Raw genomic sequence first — 18969 nt, 5'->3', positions numbered from 1 at the left:
GACCGAATTTTGATTTTCCAAATGTCCTGCTACTGCTTCTTTAATAATGCACTCCAACATTTTCCCAACCACAGATGTTAGGCTAACTGGTCTATAGTTTCCTGCTTTTTGTCTGCCTCCTTTTTTAAATGGGGCGTTACATTTGCAGTTTTCCAATCTGCTGGGACCTCCCCAGAATCCAGAACATTTTGGTAAATTACAACTAATGCATCCACAATCCCTACCACTACTTCTGTTAAGACCCTAGGATGCAAGCCATCAGGTCCAGGGGATTTATCTGCCTTTAGTCCCATTATCTTACTGAGTACTGCCTCCTTAGTGATTGTGATTGTGTTAAGTTCCTCCCCCCCCTATAGCCCCTTGACTATCCACTGTTGGGATATTGTTAGTGTCCTCTACTGTAAAGACTGATACAAAATATTTGTTCAGAGTTTCCGCCATCTCCATGTTCCCCATTACTAATTCCCTGGTCTCATCCTCTGAGGGACCAACATTTACTTTAGCCACTCTTTTCCTTTTTATATACCTATAGAAACTCTTGTTATCTGTTTTTATATGTTGTGCTAGTTTACTTTCATAGCCTATCTTCCCTTTCGTAATCATTTTTTTAGTCATTCTTTGCTGCTTTTAAAAGCTTCCCAGTCTTCTGTCCTCCCACTAGTTTTGGCCACTTTGTATATCCTTGTTTTTAATTGGATACCGTCCTTTATTTCTTTAGTTAGCCACGGATATCATAGTCCTATGTGGCTACTTGTGCCTGCAGCTCACCAAGTTTATTTACCATGCTCCAGGCATTTATATGCACATGCACTCTAAACCCATCTTAGTCTGCCTTGCATTTCCCTCTGTCTGATCCCTCCCATTTCTGAACTACTCTTTATTCTAATGCTGTTTGTCTCTCCCTCTTCTCTCTAATGCTTCATCCTGGTGCCTCCCCCACCCACCCCCTGGCAAATTAGTTTAAACCATTCCCCACAACATTAGCTAGCCTCCCTGCGAGGACATTGGTCCCAGCCCCGTTGAGGTACAGATCCCTCTTGCCCCAGAACAGGTCCCATTACCCCAGGAATCTGAAGCCCTCCCTCCTACACCATTTCTTCAGTCACGTCTTGACCTGTCTTACGTTATTACTCCTGTACTCACAAGCATGTAGCGCTGAAAGATTACTACCTTTGAGGTCCTGCTCTTTAACTTCCTATCCCCTTAGCTCCTGAAACTCTGTCTGTAGGGCCTCAACCCTTTTTCTACCTATTTCATTAGTTCCAAGATGAACCATGACTTTTGCTGTTCCCCTTCTCCCCCGCCTCCCACTCCCGCAAAATGTTCTGCATTCATTCAGTGATGTCCTTTAACCTGGCACCAGGGAGGCAATACACCATGCGAGACTCAGTTTAAAAAGAGTGCCAAGAGCGGGAACGGTAGCAGTTTAAAAAAAGCGGCAAGAGTGGGAACAGTGGCAGTTTAAAAAGAGCGGCAAGAGCGGGAATGGTGGCAGTTTAAAAAGCGTGCCAAGAGCAGCAGTGAATGGACCTGTTAAAGGGGGGAAAAAATCCAAGTGTGACATCACAGGAAAGCAGGTAAGTGATTGGTTAGTAAGTATTTTTCTTTTTTTCTCTCTTAACTAGGGCATTGGTTTAAATTAAGAGCGTGATTTTAGATTAAAAACTATAAATAGATAATGAAGTGAGAGTTCAAAACTTGAAAATCTAATTAACAAAATGAGGTATGAGAGAGATGGCAGGGCAGGTAATGTGTTGCAGCTTAGCATGTGGGAGCTGGTGGACACCCGTGTGATTCACAACGACCACATCTGCAGGAAGTGTCTGCCGCTCGAGAAACTTTGGTTCAGAGTTGATGAGCTAGAGTCAGAGCTTTGGACAATACAATGCATCAGGGATGGAGAAAGTTACCTGGACACTTTGTTCCAGGAGCTAGTCACACCTCTTAGGTTAAATACTTCAAATTTAGTCCGTGGTCAGGGACAGGAGGGTGTAACTATGGGTGAGGCAGGTATGGGGACCAAGGATGTAGTGATGGGAGGAGCCTCAGCTCTTGTCAAGAGGAGCCTCTTGTCCAACAGGTACGAGGTACTTGCAGCCTGTGTGGATGAGAGCAGGAACTGCAGGGAGGATGAGTAAACTGATCACAGCACCGTGGTTCAGGGAGCCATTCAAGTTGGGGGAGTAAAAAGAAATGTCGTAGTGCTGGAGACAGTATAGTTAGTCGGATAGATACTGTTCTATGCAGCCGAGAGCATGAGTCCCAAAGGCTGTGTTGCCTGACCCGTGTCAGGGATAAGGACATCTCCGCCAGGCTGGAGAGGAACTTGGAGTGGGAGGGAAAAAATCCAGTTGTTGCGGTCCACATTGTTACTAACGACATAGGTAGGACTAAGAAATAAGAAGTATGAGCAGCTACGGCTAAATTAAAAAGCAGAACCACAAAGGTAATAATCTCTGGATTACTACCTGAGCCACGAGCAAATTGCATAGGGTCAATAAGATCAGCGAGTCGAATGCATGGCTCAAAGATTGGTGTGGGAGAATTGGGTTTCGATTCATGGGGCACTGGCAATAGTGCAGGGTAGCGATAGGGGTGATGATAACCAGAGTGTGACAGGAAGGGACACAGCATACAAACATAAGAGTGCACCAACAATTAAATTCAAAGTAGGGAAAATGGTAAAAAAGACAAAATTAAAGGCTCTATATCTGAATGTACGCAGCATTTGTAACAAGATAGATGAGCTGATGGTACAAATAGAATTAAATGGGTATGATCTGATAGCCATTGCAGAGATGTGGTTGCTAGGTGACCAAGGCTGGGAACTGAATGTTCAGGGTATTTGACATTTCGGTAGGAAAGGCAGAAAGGAAAAGGAGGTAGTGTAGTTCTGTTAATAAAGGACAAGATCAGTGCAGTGGTGAGAAATGACATTGGCTCGGAAAACCAAGATGTAGAATCAGTTTGGGCGGAGATAAGAAATAATAAGAGAAAGTCACTGGTGGAAGTAGTTTATAGCCCCCTAACAATAGCTACTCTGTAGGACAGAATATAAATCAAGAAATAATGGGGGCTTGTAAGAAAGATAGTGCAATAATCATGGGCAATTTTAATCTTCATATAGATTGGACAAATCAAATTGGCAAAGGTAGTCTTGAGGACAAGTTCATAGAGTGTATTCGGGATGGTTTCTTAGAACACTACATTGTGGAACCAACCAGGGAGCAGGCTATTTTAGATCTGGTAATGTGTAATGAGATAGGATTAATTAATCTCATGGTACAGGATCCTCTAGGGAAGAGTGATCATAGCATGTTAGAATTTCAAATTCAGTTTAAGGGTGAGAAATTTGGGTCTGAAACTAGTGTCCTGAACTTAAATAAAAGTAATTACAAAGGTATTAAGACAGAGTTGGCCAAAGTGAACTGGGAAAATAGACTAAGATAAGCAGTGGCAACTCTCAGCAAATATATATTCTAGTGAGAAAGAAAAACTCTACAAAAAGGATGAACCATCCATGGCTAACTAAGGAAGTTAAGGATGGTATCAAATTGAAAGAAAAGGCATACAATGTTGCGAAGATTAGTGGTAGGCCAGAATTGGGAAATGTTTAGAAACCAGCAAAGGATAACTAAAAAAATAATAAAGAGGGATAAGATAGATTATGAGAGTAAACTAGCAAGAAATATAAAAACAGACTGCCAAGAGCTTCTACTGGTATATAAAAAGGGAGAGAGCAGCTTAAGTAAACATTGGACCCTTCGAGGATGAGACTGGGGAATTAATAATGGGAAACAGGGAAATGGCAGAGACTTTGAATAAATATTTTGTATCGGTCTTCATGGTAGAAGACACTAAAATCATCCCAATAATAATAGATAATCAAAGAGCTGTAGGGAGCGAGGAACTTAAAACAATCACTGTCATTAGAGAAAATGTACTAGGCAAACTAATGGGACTAAAGGCGGATAAGAGTTCTGTACCTGATGGCTGGCATCCTCGGGTCTTAAAAGAAGTAGCTGCAGAGATAGTGGGTGCATTGGTTGTAATCTACCAAAAGCCCTTGGATTCTGGAGAGGTCCCAGCGGATTGGAAAACTGCAAATGTAACACCTCTATTTAAGAAAGGAGGGAGACAGAAAGCAGGAAACTATAGACCAGTTAGCCTAACATCTGTCATTGGGAAAATGCTGGAATCCATTATTAAGGAAGTAGTAGTAGGACATTTAGAAAATCATTATAAAACTATGTTGACTCTGCTTGATTGTATGAAAGGGAAATCGTGTTTGACAAATTTACTAGAGTTTTTTGAGGATGTAACAAGCAGGGTGGATAAAGGGGAACCAGATGGTGTAGTGTATTTGGATTTCCAGAAGGCATTTGACAAGGTGCCACGTGAAAGGTTACTGCACAAGATAAAAGCTCACGGGGTTGGGGGTAATATATTAGCATGGATAGAGGATTGGCCAACAGAAAACAGAGAGTCGGGATAAATAGGTCATTTTCAGGTTGGCAAACTGTAACTGGTGGGGTGCCACAGGTATCAGTGTTGGGGCCTCAACTATTTACAGTCTATATTAATGATTTGGAAGAAGGGAGCGAGTGTACTGTAGTCAAATTTGCTGATGATATAAAGATAGGTAGGAAAGCAAGTTGTAAGGAGGACACAATGAATCTGCAAAGGGATATAGATAAAGTGAGTGGCCAAACATTTGGCAGATGGAGTATAATGTGGGAAAAACATGAGGTTATCCACTTTGGCAAGAAAAATACAAAAGCAAATTATTATTTAAATTACAAAATGTTGCAGTACAGAGGGACCTGGGGGTCCTTGTGCATGAAGCACCAAATGTTTGTATGCAGGTACAGCAAGTAATAAGGTAGGCAAATGGAATGTTGGCCTTTCTTGCAAGGGGGCTAGAGTATAAAAGTAGGGAAGTCCTGCTACAACTGTACAGGGTATTGGGGAGACCACACCTGGAGTAATGCATACAGTTTTAGTCTCCTTATTTAAGGAGCGATATACTGCATTGGAGACAGTTCAGAGAAGGTTCACTAGGTTGATTCCTGAGATGAAGGGGTTGTCTTCTGAAAAAGGTTGAGCAAGTTGGGCTTATACTCATTGGAGTTGAGAAGAATGAGAGTGATCTTATTGAGGGGGCTCGACAAGGTACATGCAGAGAGGAATCTAGAACTAGTTTCAGAATAAGGGGTCACCCATTTAAAGGAGACGAGGAGGAATTTCTTCTCAGAGGGTTGTGAATCTTTGGAATTCTCTGCCCCAGAGAGCTGTGGAGGCTGGGACATTGAATATATTTAAGATGGAGACAGACAGATTTTTGAACTTCAGGGGAGTCAAGGGTTATGGGGAGTGGGCAGGAAAGTGGAGTTGAGGCCAAGATCAGATCAGCCATGATATTGAATGGCTCGAGGGGCCAAATGGCCTACTCCTGCACCTATTATGTTCTTATGTTAGCTGTTGCAGAAATCCCAATGTATCCCCCTGACTATCATATCTCCTATGACCGCTGCATTTATACACTTTGCTATCCCCCGCCCCACCCCTCACATCCACCGCAGTGCAGTCATTTGCCCCACGGTTCTGCGAATGTGCTCCAGACTGCACATTCCCAAGGTGTCGTCACCCTCACCGGTATTCAGCACAGAAAACCAGTTTGAGAGTGGCACACTCCCGATGGATCTTGAAAAGGAGGACTCAGCGACTCAAACAAAAGAACATAAATGTAATGTATATAATGACTCGAAAGACTTGTTACTGTAAACTCACTCAGGTGCAAACCTGGTTCAACTTTATTCGCGCCCAAAGTGCGCACATGACATGGTACTCGCTCTTATATACCAGGGCCCGTGCACACGCGCGTACAGCCCGATGACCTCCGACAGTGGCGCCTCCTGGTGTCTAGTGACCCCAAGCCTCAATACATAACAACATCCCCCTTCAAGATCTTAGTATCAGTCCCTTTACAAATTAAGACTGTCTGGGGCTTTTCACTCACGAGTTGATCTCCAGTTCAACTCCAGTTCTGGGCGAGCATTCTGAGTCAGTTATGACTGGAGGCTGAGTAACCGATCTGATGGGAGTGGTAATGACCCTATCAGAGAATGAAAGTCTAGATTCAGTAATGACAGCAGAGTCTTCTGATGAATGAACATTGGTTGGTTGGTCACGGACTGCATCTTCCTCAACCAGTTCCGGTTCATCCGTGTGCCGCAGTTTTATCTGATCAACATGTTTCCTGCATGTTTGCCCATTCTTGAGCACGACAATAAACACTCTGTTACCCTCCTTGGCCGTAACAGTACCATGATCCACTTTGGACCTTGACCATAATTCAGCACATAAACTGGATCGTTGACAGAGATGTCACGTGAAACAGCAGCACGATCATGATACCATTGCTGATTTTCTGATTTTGACATCTGTTTTCAACATAATCATTCAAATCAGGATGGACAAGAGAAAGCTTGGTCTCGAGACTTCTCTTCATCAGTAGTTCAGCAGAGGAGACCCCGGTAAGCGTGTGAGGTCTTGTCCTGTAACTAAGCAATATATATGACAAACGAGTCTGCAGTAAACCTTGAGTCACACGTTTCATGCTTTGCTTGATCGTTTGAACCACATGCTCTGCTTGACCAGTAGATGCAGGTTTGAATGGAGCAGACCTTACATGTCTGATAACATTGAGTTTCAGGAACTCCTGAAACTCAAGACTTGTGAAGCAAGATCCGTTATTGCTTACAACAATGTCAGGCAAACCATGAGTAGCAAACATGACATGAAGGCTCTCAATAGTAGCTGTGGACGTACTTGATGACATAATAATACTCTATCCACTTTGAATATGCATCCACCACAACAAAAAACATCTTTGCCAGGAAAGGGCCTGCAAAATCGATGTGTATCCTCGACCATGGTTTAGATGGCCATGACCAAAGACTCAGCGGAGATTCCACTGGTAATTTCCTTAGCTGCATGCAAGTATTGCACTGATGCACACATGATTCCAGATCAGAGTCAATTCCAGGCCACCAAACATGAGCCCCGGCAATGGCTTTCATCATGACGATACCAGGATGAGTGCTATGCAGTTCATGTACAAATTTTTTTCTGCCTTTCTTAGGCATAACAACACGATTGCCCACAGTAGACAATCTGACTGAATGGATAGTTCATCTTTGCGACGGTTGTAAGGTTTGGTCTCATCACACATTTCCATAGTTATTGCAGACCAATCACCACTGAGGACACAACGTTTTACAACCGATAAAATAGGATCATGGTTGATCCAGATCCTAACTTGTTGAGCAGTGACAGGAGTACCTCCACTCTCAAAAGCATCCATTACTAACAGTAGATCTGCAGGTTGAGGCGTCTCCACTTCAGTTGTGGGCAACGGCAGACGGCTCAGTGCATCGGCACAATTCTCAGTGCCAGGTCTATGACAGATAACATAATCATAGGCAGACAATGTCAACGCCCACCTCTGGATATGGGACGATGCATTGGTATTAATACCTTTGTTTTCCAAAAACAATGAACTGAGTGGCTTGTGATCTGTTTCGAGTTCAAAACGAAAACCAAACAGATACTGATGCATCTTTTTGAACCCAAACACACAGGCCAAAGCTTCTTTTTCTACCATGCTGTAAGCTCTTTCTGCCTTTGAACTTTTTGAAGCATACACAACAGGCTGTAGCTTACCTGACTCATTTGCTTGTTGGAGTACACAGCCAATCCCATATGATGAAGTATCACAGGCCAATACAAGACGCTTACACGGATCATAGTGAACAAGCAGCTTGTTCGAACAGAGCAGATTCTTGGCTTTCTCAAAAGCTCTATCTTGAGATACACCCCAGACCCAGTTGTCAACTTTTCTGAGCAACATGTGCAGTGACTCTAATAAAGTGCTCAATCTGGGTAAGAAATTACCAAAGTAGTTGAGTAGCCCAAGGAATGAGCGCAGCTCCGTCACATTCTGAGATCTGGGTGCATTTTTGATGGCACCAGGCCTACTGATTCTAAAACCAAGGCCATCAGCAGCAATCTTCCTCCCCAGGAATTCAACTTCAGGTGCCATGAAGACACACTTCGAATGTTTCAGCCCAAGTCCCACTTTGTCCAGACAATGTAGGACTTCTTCAAGATTGTTCAGATGTTCAGCAGTGTCACGACATGTGACCAGAATGTCATCTTGAAACATGACGCTTCTCGGACTTCAGTAGACTCTCCATGTTCCTCTAGAAATATGGCTGCAGCCAAATGGATTCCAAAAAGGCACCTGTTGTAGACAAACAGTCCTTTATGGGTGCTGATGCAGGTGAATTTCTTCGAAGTATCAACAAGTTCCTGTGTCATATAGGCAGACGTCAGATCCAGTTTAATGAACGACTTTCCACCAGCTAGCATGGCGAACAGGTCATCAGCCTCCGGTAGCGGATACTGATCCTGTTTTGAAAATCGGTTAATCGTAACCTTGTAGTCGCCACAGATCTTGACAGTGCCATCATTCTTCAACACAGGAACGATAGGACTGACCAATTCGTTAAATTCGACCGGTGATATGACCCCTTCACATTGGAGTCTGTCAAGCTCAATTTCGACCTTCTCCCTCATTATGTACAGAACAGACCGAGCTTTATGATAGACAGGTCTTGCATCAGAATCCAAGTGAATCTGCACCTTGGCTCCAGTAAAATTGCCAATGCCCGGTTCAAACAAAGAAGGAAACTTCTTCAGCACTTGAGCACACTAAGTGTCATCCACCGAGGACAACGCTTTGATATCATTCCAGTTCCACTTGATTTTCTCGAGCCAATTCCTGCCAAACAGCGTTGGACCATTGCCTGGGACGATCCATAATGGTAAATCGTTATACGACACCTTGACTACTGCACTGCCAATCACCGGTATGAGTTCCTCAGTGTAAGTACGCAATTTGGCATTGACTGGACTCAACTTAGACTTCACAGCGTCAGTGTCCCACAGCTTGTCGAATGTCCTTTGGCTCATTATCGACTGACGCACACCCGTGTCCAGCTCCGTTGATACAGGCACACCATTCAGTTTCACATTAACCGTTATTGGTTGGCTCTTTGTCAGGAACGAATACAGACCGTACACTTCCTCCTCGGGTATCTTGGGTTGCATATCCAGGCCAGCACTGGACTGGTCATCATTATCAATGTGATGAGCAACAGCACGCTTGCTCAGTTGTGGGCACATTTGCTGAAGATGCCCTACTTTCGAACAGCCTTTACAGAGATACTGTTTAAACCGACACTGATGAGGCCGATGATAGCCCCCACAATGTCAACAGGGTGAAATCGGATTCGTACCAGTTGGCGGACTTTGAGCAGCTATAGGTTTCGCATCAGCAGTCGAGTAAGCCCTGCCATAAGCAGCTCTACCAGACGACGACACAATCTTGTTTACAGTACTTACTGTGGAGCTCCGACTCTTCGATGATATCTGCCTTAAATCATCATTAGTCGCCATGCATGCCTGGGCAGTCGCAATGACCTTGCTCAAATCCAGCATTTCTGCAGCCAATAATTTCCTAAGGATCACATCATGGTTGATGCCTATCACGAAGAAATCTCGCAGCATGTCTTCCAACGCGTTTCCGAACTTACACGGCTCAGCAAGGTGTCTTAGGTCGGCGACGAATCACGATACATCCTGGCCCTCAGCACGGATATGTGTGTAAAAGCGATAGCGTGAGATGATGATCCCCTCTATTGGCTTGAGATGTTCACACACCAGAGCGCACAAATCCCCATACTCTTTATCCGTTGGACGTGCAGGCGAGAGAAGATTCTTTATGAGGCCATAAATTTTTCTACCACAAACGATGAGGAAAATCGCCCTGCGCTTAACTGCGTCACCAGCTTCCTCCATTTTGTTGGCCACGAAACTGATTCAGGCGGTCGATAAAATCCACCCAATCCTCGCCATCCACGAATCTCTCCAGAATTCCAATGGTGCCCATTGTGCATACGAAAGTTCTTAAGTTACCTCGTCGCCAAATGTAATGTATATAATGACTCGAAAGACTGGTTACTGTAAACTCACTCAGGTGCAAACCTGGTTCAATTTTATTCGCGCCCGAAGTATGTACATGACATGGTACTCGCACTTAGATACTAGGGCCCGTGCACACGCACATACAGCCCGATGACCTCCGACAGTGTCAAGTGACCCCAAGCATCAATACATAACAATAAAGAAAGCCAGATCAGAATTAGTACAGAGGAGGACAAAGAGAACAGAAGTCATGAAGTGAATGATGTGATGTCATCAAAGGGGCATGCCTGGATCAGGCGTTTTCAACTACGGGTCTGCGAGAAGATTGCAAGTGGTCCACGCCATGGGAGATTGACGAGTTTTAATAGGTGGCATTGGGTGGACCCGCCTCACTGCTGCTGCCTGCGGGTGGCGCCCTGCAGGGAGGTTGGTGGCCGAGCCTGGACTCTCCGGACCTTCGATGGCGATATAGGCGCATACTGCCTGTGGACAATCTGAGAACCAAGTGACAGTGACAGGTAGAGGAGAAGGATGAGCCAGAGTTTCTGCGGGAAAGCAAACTTGGGGCCTGTCACACTCCGCCAAGCCAGCCCAGGGCTTAGGTCTCTGTTTTAAATTGGCACGGGTGGGTCTGAGGGGGGGGAAAATGCTAAATTATCCCATAGGAGCCATGGCGAAGGCACAGGTGAACAATGTAGTAGTGCTGAACAACTCTTCGCCATTTTTCAACCCTTTTCAGTTCAAGATCACCTTTGAGTACATCGAAGATCTGTCGGAGGATAAGTGAGACCTGGGGCCTGGATGCGAGCGCCTCCAGGCGCCGTATAGTGGGTGGGAAGTTATCCCCGTTTGAGGTGAGGGGTGGAAGCTCCCTCTCCCACCATGCACCCCCTTGCAGAGAATTCAGTTTAGTTCAGAGAAAGGTCTAGAGTACTACACCTGAGGTACGCCTGATATTTGGCATCAGACTTCATTAACATGAAGATAGTGAGCTGCAGACACCTGCTGGATGTCTCCAGGCAGCTCACTGGTGAAGAGGATTTCAATTTTTGCCGGCTGCATTCCCCTCAGGTAGGTCCAGGGGTGGGAGGGGCGTGGGGGGGGGGGCGGGGGGGAAGCATTCCAGAGATAGGGAGGAGGCTACAGTGCAGTGTAGCCAAGAGGGGCACTCCTGCAACCCCAGACTTGATATTGAAGCAAGTATTTTTTTTTAATCTCTTGGTGGTGGCCCTTTAAGTTTCGGCCACATGTAGACCATGTTTTCCTGAATGCAGCAGAGAGGGACTGAGTCAAACAGGCGTTAGGCCCCCTATTTGCATATGCAATGGGCCTTACACAATTTCAGGCACAAGCCCTGGCTGTCTTTCTTTCTGCCTTCGCAGGTCCTGAACTTTCGGCATGTAATGAACAATAATTCAGGTCTCCAGCAAAACACTGCAAATAATAAGTGGGCTACTGAAATTATACAGACCTGAATTGCTTAATTCAGCTGCAATATCAACAGCGTTTTGAAGAATTTTTATCAAAACGGAAATATTATCAGGATTTCACCTACCTACTGGGTTACTTTGAAACCTTCGAGTGTTTTCATAATGCACTGGTTGAGTACGTGCACTTGATCGTGACTTCGTTTCATCTTTTGTCCCTTTACTTGCAGAACCATGCTAAAAACATAGAAGGCAAGGTCAGCTGCTTTCCTGTAACTTTTAGTGAAACTAAAATTACTGCATTCCCACAGAAAACATCCTGGGGCAGAAATTGCCCTCCAACCGAAACGGGGCGCACTCACTGATCTTGAAGATTGGGGCGGAGAGTAGAGCTAAATTCAGATCTTTCAATTTTTTTTTCTTCCATGTGTTGTTTGGGCGGAAGTTGGCGTGGAGCAGGGCGGATGTCGGTCGGTGTCATCAATGCCCCACCCCACTGCTGGCCAAGAACGGAGAGGCACTCATTAAGGACACTGAGGCAGTCGGGGCCCGCTGGAAGGAGCACTTCAAAGATCTCTGTTGAGTCCTTACTATACAGTATAAATGCACATGAGGCCCATACTTGAGAGACGATCACTTTGTGACCAGTTACCTTTATTACCAAGACCTCAAGTGATGAAGGTGGGTGGAGCTTCCCCTTTTATACCTGAAAGTTCAGGTTAGGAGTGTCTCCCACAAGTTCGCCCCTTGTGGTCAGTGTTCTCAAGGTGTACAACTTAGGTCAGCTTATACATGGGTTACAATGATAGTTGAATACATGACATCACCTCCCCCCCCCAGTCTTATTGGGATCATAGGTTAAGTCTCTCTGGTGGTTTACGCTCCCTTGCAGAGTGCCTGAGTTGGGGCTCCGGTTGTTGGGCGTTGGCCTGAGTGTCTGCTGTTTGCAGTGGCTCAGGCCTGTCCGGACTGCCCACAGTGACTTGGCTCTCCTCCACTTGGTTCCGGTATTCGGTCACCCGTGGTGGAGTAAACTCTACGTCATGTTCTTCCTCTGCTTCATCTATGAGGTTGCTGAACCTCCTTTTGGTTTGATCCACGTGTTTACGGCAGATTTGTCCATTGGTAAGTTTAATTACCAAAACCCTATTTCCCTCTTTGGCAATCACAATGCCTGCAAACCAGGGTCATTGACATCAATACATCGCGCCCTCGCATTCCTGTCTTGGTAGTCACATTGTGACTGATGCCTGCTCTCAACAATTGCTTTTATAGTAAGATGTATAAGGAATAACCCGGTTTTGAGTGTCCTTTTCATTAGCAAATCTGCGGGTGGAACCCCTGTGAAAGAGTGTGGTTGGGACCTATTGGCCAACAGAAGGCGTGATAAGCGGCTTTGTAGGAAACCCTCTTGGATTCTGAGCATCCCGTTTGATTATCTGCACTGCTCATTCCGCCTGGCCGTTTGAGGCCGGCTTGAACTGTGCCGTTCTGACATGGGTGATTCCATTGCCTGCCATGAAGTCCTGGAAGTCAGTGCTTGTGAAGCACGGGCCATTGTCGCTGACCAAGACATCTGGTAGACCATGAGAGGCGAACATGGTCAGAGTCCCAGAGTACTTAAGGAGGTGGCCTTGGAAATAGCAGATGCATCGACAGTCATTTTCCAACATTCCATTGACTCTGGATCAGTTCCTATCCAGTGGAGGGTAGCCAATGTAACCCCACTTTTTAAAAAAGGAGGGAGAGAGAAAACAGGGAATTATAGACCGGTAAGTCTGACATCAGTAGTGGGCAAGATGATGGAATCAATTATTAAGGATGTTATAGCAGCGCATTTGGAAAGAGGTGACATGATAGGTCCAAGTCAACATGGATTTGAAAGGGAAATCATGCTTGACAAATCTTCTAGAATTTTTTGAGGATGTTTCCAGTAGAGTGGACAAGGGAGAACCAGTTGATGTGGTATATTTGGACTTTCAGAAGGCTTTCGACAAGGTCCCACACAAAAGATTAATGTGCAAAGTTAAAGCACATGGGATTGGGGGTAGTGTGCTGACAGGGATTGAGAACTGGTTGTCAGACAGGAAGCAAAGAGTAGGAGTAAATGGGTACTTTTCAGAATGGCAGGCGGTGACTAGTGGGGTACCGCAAGGTTCTGTGCTGGGGCCCCAGCTGTTTACACTGTACATTAATGATTTAGATGAGGGGATTAAATGTAGTATCTCCAAATTTGCGGATGACACTAAGTTAGGTGGCAGTGTGAGCTGCGAGGAGGAGGCTATGAGGCTGCAGAGTGACTTGGATAGGTTAGGTGAGTGGGCAAATGCATGGCAGATGAAGTATAATGTGGATAAATGTGAGATTATCCACTTTGGTGGTAAAAACAGAGAGACAGACTATTATCTGAATGGTGACAGATTAGGAAAAGGGGAGGTGCAACGAGACCTGGGTGTCATGGTACATCAGTCATTGAAGGTTGGCATGCAGGTACAGCAGGCGGTTAAGAAAGCAAATGGCATGTTGGCCTTCATAGCGAGGGGATTTGAGTACAGGGGCAGGGAGGTGTGCTACAGGGCACTGGTGAGGCCACACCTGGAGTATTGTGTACAGTTTTGGTCTCCTAACCTGAGGAAGGACATTCTTGCTATTGAGGGAGTGCAGCGAAGGTTCACCAGACTGATTCCCGGGATGGCGGGACTGACCTATCAAGAAAGACTGGATCAACTGGGCTTGTATTCACTGGAGTTCAGAAGAATGAGAGGGGACCTGATAGAAACGTTTAAAATTCTGATGGGTTTAGACAGGTTAGATGCAGGAAGAATGTTCCCAATGTTGGGGAAGTCCAGAACCAGGGGTCACAGTCTAAGGATAAGGGGTAAGCCATTTAGGACCGAGATGAGGAGGAACTTCTTCACCTGTGGAATTCTCTACCACAGAAGGTTGTTGAGGCCAATTCACTAAATACATTCAAAAAAGAGTTAGATGTAATCCTTACTACTAAGGGGATCAAGGGGTATGGTGAGAAAGCAGGAATGGGGTACTGAAGTTGCATGCTCAGCCATGAACTCATTGAATGGCGGTGCAGGCTAGAAGGGCCGAATGGCCTACTCCTGCACCTATTTTCTATGTTTCTAACATTGCCCGTAGACTTTCTGCCGTAGCAGAGGATGTGCTTGAATTTAAAATGGCACACTCAATCCATTTTTCCCATGAAAGAACCTGCGTAGTCCACATGGATGCGTGACCTTGGCTTGGCGGGCCATGACCAGGGGCTTAGGGGGACTTCCCTGGGTGCGTTGCCCAGCTGAGCACAAGTGTTGCACCTGCGAACACAAAGTTCCAGGTCTGCATCTATCCCTGGCCACCAAATATGTGACCTGGCAATTGCCTTCATCATGACAATGCCCGGGTGCTCATTGTGAAGTTCTCTGATAAACACCTCTCTGCCCATCTGGGGCATGACGACTCGGTTTCCCCACAGTCAGCAATCGGCCTGAATCGAGAGTTCATTCTTGCGCCTATGAAACGGTTTAAATTCCTCAGGGCATGCCCCGTACGTGGCTGCCCAGTCCCCACTCAGGACATATTTCTTAACTAAAGACAGTAGCGGGTCTTTATTTGTCCAGACTTTAATCTGACGGGCTGTCACAGGTGTGCCTTCGCTTTCGAAAGCTTCAACAGCCATGACCATCTCAGCATCATGCTCAGTTGCCCCTTCAGCGATGGCTAGTGGGAGCCTGCTGAGTGCATCGGCACAGTATTCAGTGCCCGGTCTGTGCCGAATTGTGTAGTCATAGGCGGCTAACGGGAGTGCCCACCTCTGTATGCGGGCTGATGCATTTGCATTTATGGCCTTGTTGTCAGCCAAAAGGGACGTTAGGGGTTTGTGATCTGTCTCCAGCTCAAATTTCCTGCCAAACAGGTACTGGTGCATTTTTTTTACTGCATATACACATGCTAGCGCTTCCTTTTCTACCATCCCATAGCCTGGGACAAACTTTTGGAAGCATAAGCTACCGGCTGTAACTGACCATTGGCATTCACATGCTGCAACACACACCCGACCCCATAGGATGATGCTCGCACGTTTACATGGGTCATATAACGTTAACAGTTTGTTGGAGCATAACAAATTGCGTGCTCTATCAAAAGCCCTTTCCTGGCTGTCCCCCCAGACCCAATCGCAACCTTTGCATAGGAGCACGTGTAGCGGCTCTAACAGCGTGCTCAATTTGGGAAGAAAGTTACCAAAATAGTTCAGGAGCCCCAGGATCGAACGCCGCTCCATCGTGTTACGGGGTCTGGGTGCTCTCTGGATCGCTTCCGTTTTGGATGCAGTAGGTTTGATCCCATCTGCGGCTACCCTCCTCCCCAGGAATTCTACCTCTGGAGCTAAGAAGACGCACTTCGCCTTTTTCAGTTGCAGCCCTACCCAGTCCAGTCTGCGTAACACCTCCTCCAGGTTGTGGAGGTGTTCTTCAGTATCGCGATCTGAGGATGTCGTCTTGAAAAACCACCGTCCCTGGAATCGACTTGAGGAGGCTTTCCATATTTCGCTGAAAGATCGCGGCGGCCGAGCGAATCCCAAACGGACGTTGTTGTACTCACACAACCCCTTGTGTGGATGGTGGTCAGCTTCTTCGACTCACTCGCCAGCTCCTGGGTCATGTAAGCTGAGGTCAGGTCCAATTTCGAAAAAAGTTTCCACCGGATAGCATCGCAAAGAGGTCCTCCGCTCTCGGTAGCGGGTACTGGTCTTGGAGTGACATCCGATTGATGGTGGCCTTGTAATCGGCACATATCCTGACCGACCCATCCGCCTTGAGCACCAGCACGATCGGGCTCGCCCAGTCACTGAATTTGACTGGCGAGGTGATGCCTTTCCTCAGCAGGCGGTCCAATTCGCATTCTATCTTTTTCCGCATCATATACGGCACTGCTCCGGCCTTGTGGTGTATTGGCCTGGCGTCCGGGTTCATGTGAATCACTACCTTGGCCCCTATGAAAGTGCCGATGCCGGGTTGAAATAACGAGTCAAATTTGTCCAGAACCTGTGAGCATGATACTTGCTCCACAGCAGAAATTGCATTGACATCGCCCCATTTCCAGTTCAGCAAGCCAACTCCTACCCATTAGTGCAGGACCGTCCCCCGGGACAATCCAGAGTGGCAACTTGTTCTCCGAATCTTTGTGGGTCACGACTACCGTGGCGCTGCCTAGCACCGGAATGATCTCCTTTGTTTATGTCTGTAGCTGTGCGTCAATCGGCAATAATTTTGGCCTCCTGGCCTTGGACACCCACAACCTTTCGAACTGTTTGATATTCATCAGGGACTGGCTGATATTCATCAGGGACTGGCTGGCCCCCATGTCTAGCTCCATTAATACCGGGGGTGCCATTGAGGAGCACTTTCATCATTATCGGTGACGTCCTGGTATATGAACTGTATATGTGCTCCACATGAACTCGCTGAACTTCAGCTTCCAGCGATTTCCCCCAGTATTCATTTGGCCTCTTAGGGCTTACATCGGGTCCGTCCTCCTCGTACATCAGCCTGGCTGCAGGCTTCCTGCACATATGCGTCAAGTGACCGCTGACGTTGCAGTTTCTGCAGGTATATTGCTGATACCTGCAAGCTCTGGCTGGGTGTTTGCCTCCACACCTCCAGCATGAGCTGGAAGCCCCGTTGTTGGAAACAAAAGCTCCATTATCAGTCAATCGTCTCTGACTTTCTCTGTAACTGTCCTTAAGCGCACTATTAACAGGTGTTGATGGCCCCATTACTGGCCACATTGTCCATTGTGATGGCATGAATCGCCGTTCAGCTAGCTATTGTCTCTGTTGAATTCCCATTTTGGGTTCGACTAAATGCTGGGGCATGTCCGATTGTCCTTGTCTGCCTGGAGAACTGTGTGCCGCGTTAACAATGTTGTCTCCCTAGTCGTTTGCCGCATTTGAGCCAAGATTTTTGTCATACATCATTCTGGTCTCTTCCTCCCCTGATATAAATGTCTGGGCTATCAGAGCCGCCACTTCCAAGGTCAAGTCTTTGATCTCAATCAGTTTCCTGAAAACCCCAGCGTGCCCGGTGCCCTCAATAAAAAGGTCTTGCAGCATCTCTGCTCTGCATGCATCTGGGAACTTACATCGGCTCGCCAGTCGCAGGAGATCTGCCACGAAGTCTGGAACGCTTTGCCCTTCTCGCCGCCAGTGTCTCGCCATATGCATGCTACTCGCCGGTTTAAGGTGTTCCCCGGTCAACTTACTGAGCTCTTCGAACGTCTTGTCCGCCGGCTTCTCTGGCACTAGAAGATCCTTCATCAGAGAGTACGTTCTGGATCCACAAACCGTCAAGAGATGAGCCCTGCGTTTGTCAGCTGAATCCTGTCCCAACCATTCATTAGTGACAAAACTTTGCTGTAATCTCTCAATAAAGTCGTCCCAATCATCACCAAGTACCTCTCTTCTGTGTTGCTAGTGGCCATGCTCGCGTGGTTTAAATCCCAGTTTCTCGTCGCCAATGATATGTCCTTACGATACAGTATAAATGCACATGAGGCTCATGCTTGAGAGAAGGTCACTCTGTGACCAGTTACCTTTATTACCAAGACCTCAAGTGATGAAGGTGGATGGAGCTTCCCCTTTTATACCTGAAAGTCCAGGTTAGGAGTGTCTCCCATAAGTTTGCCTTTGTGGTCAGTGTTCTCAAGGTGTACAACTTAGGTCAGCTTATACATGGGTTACTATGATTGTTGAATACATGACAATCTCCTTAACTGAGACTTTGCCTTCGACACGAGTGTCCTCGACTTCATCCCACAGCATGGTACCCGCCACCATCTCAGCAAAATCCCAGCCCTGCACGAGGTAGAAAAGGCCATCCGTCAGCTGAAGAACAAGGCATCAGGAGCAGATGGAATTCCCGATGAAATACTAAAGTGTGGCGGAGAAGCACTATTGGCATGAATGCATGACCTCATCTCTCTTATTTGGAAGGAGGAAAGCATGCCACGAGATCTCAGAGATCCTGTCATCGTGACCATCTTCAAAAAAGGGGACAAGTCTGACGCGGCAACTGCAGGGGAATCTCCCTGCTGTCGGCCACTGGGATATTCATCATAATAATCCTCCTCAACCATCTTCTCCCTGTGGCTGAAGAACTCCTCCCAGAGTCACAATGTGAATTCAGTCCACTAAGGGCTATAACGGACAGGATCTTCACCGCGCGACAACTACAAGAGAAATGCAGCGAACAGCATCAACCCTTGTACATGGCCTTCTTTGACCTCACAAAGGCCTTTGACACTGTCAACCGTGAGGGATTATTGTTGGATTCACAAAATTCTGGGACCCCCTATTCAATGGACATGTGTCTGGAATTTAAAAGGAAACAGTGTTAGACTTTTGGAAGAGAAATGTATCCATTATTAGGCGCCTTTGGACTAAACTAGGGCCTTTTAGATTGAGTTTGGACATTTTAAATTGTAT

General features: G+C 46.3%; 1 protein-coding gene across 2 annotated transcripts in view; it reads right to left on the bottom strand.

Annotated features, from left to right (window-relative positions):
* The window catches only part of LOC139253160 (ankyrin repeat, PH and SEC7 domain containing protein secG-like), a 117126-nt gene that overhangs the window by 59502 nt on the left and 38655 nt on the right, over positions 1-18969 (bottom strand). For both annotated transcript variants that reach the window (XM_070873465.1, XM_070873487.1), the window contains exon 2: positions 11606-11714. In XM_070873465.1, the coding sequence (XP_070729566.1) occupies positions 11606-11714 (109 nt within the window). The remainder of the gene's footprint in view (positions 1-11605; positions 11715-18969) is intronic.

The sequence above is a fragment of the Pristiophorus japonicus genome, chromosome 1 (assembly GCF_044704955.1).
Source record: "Pristiophorus japonicus isolate sPriJap1 chromosome 1, sPriJap1.hap1, whole genome shotgun sequence".
In the NCBI taxonomy this organism is placed as follows: Eukaryota; Metazoa; Chordata; class Chondrichthyes; family Pristiophoridae; genus Pristiophorus; species Pristiophorus japonicus.
Note: the sequence above shows the minus strand (reverse complement) of the source record. Positions and strands in the feature narration are given on the sequence as shown.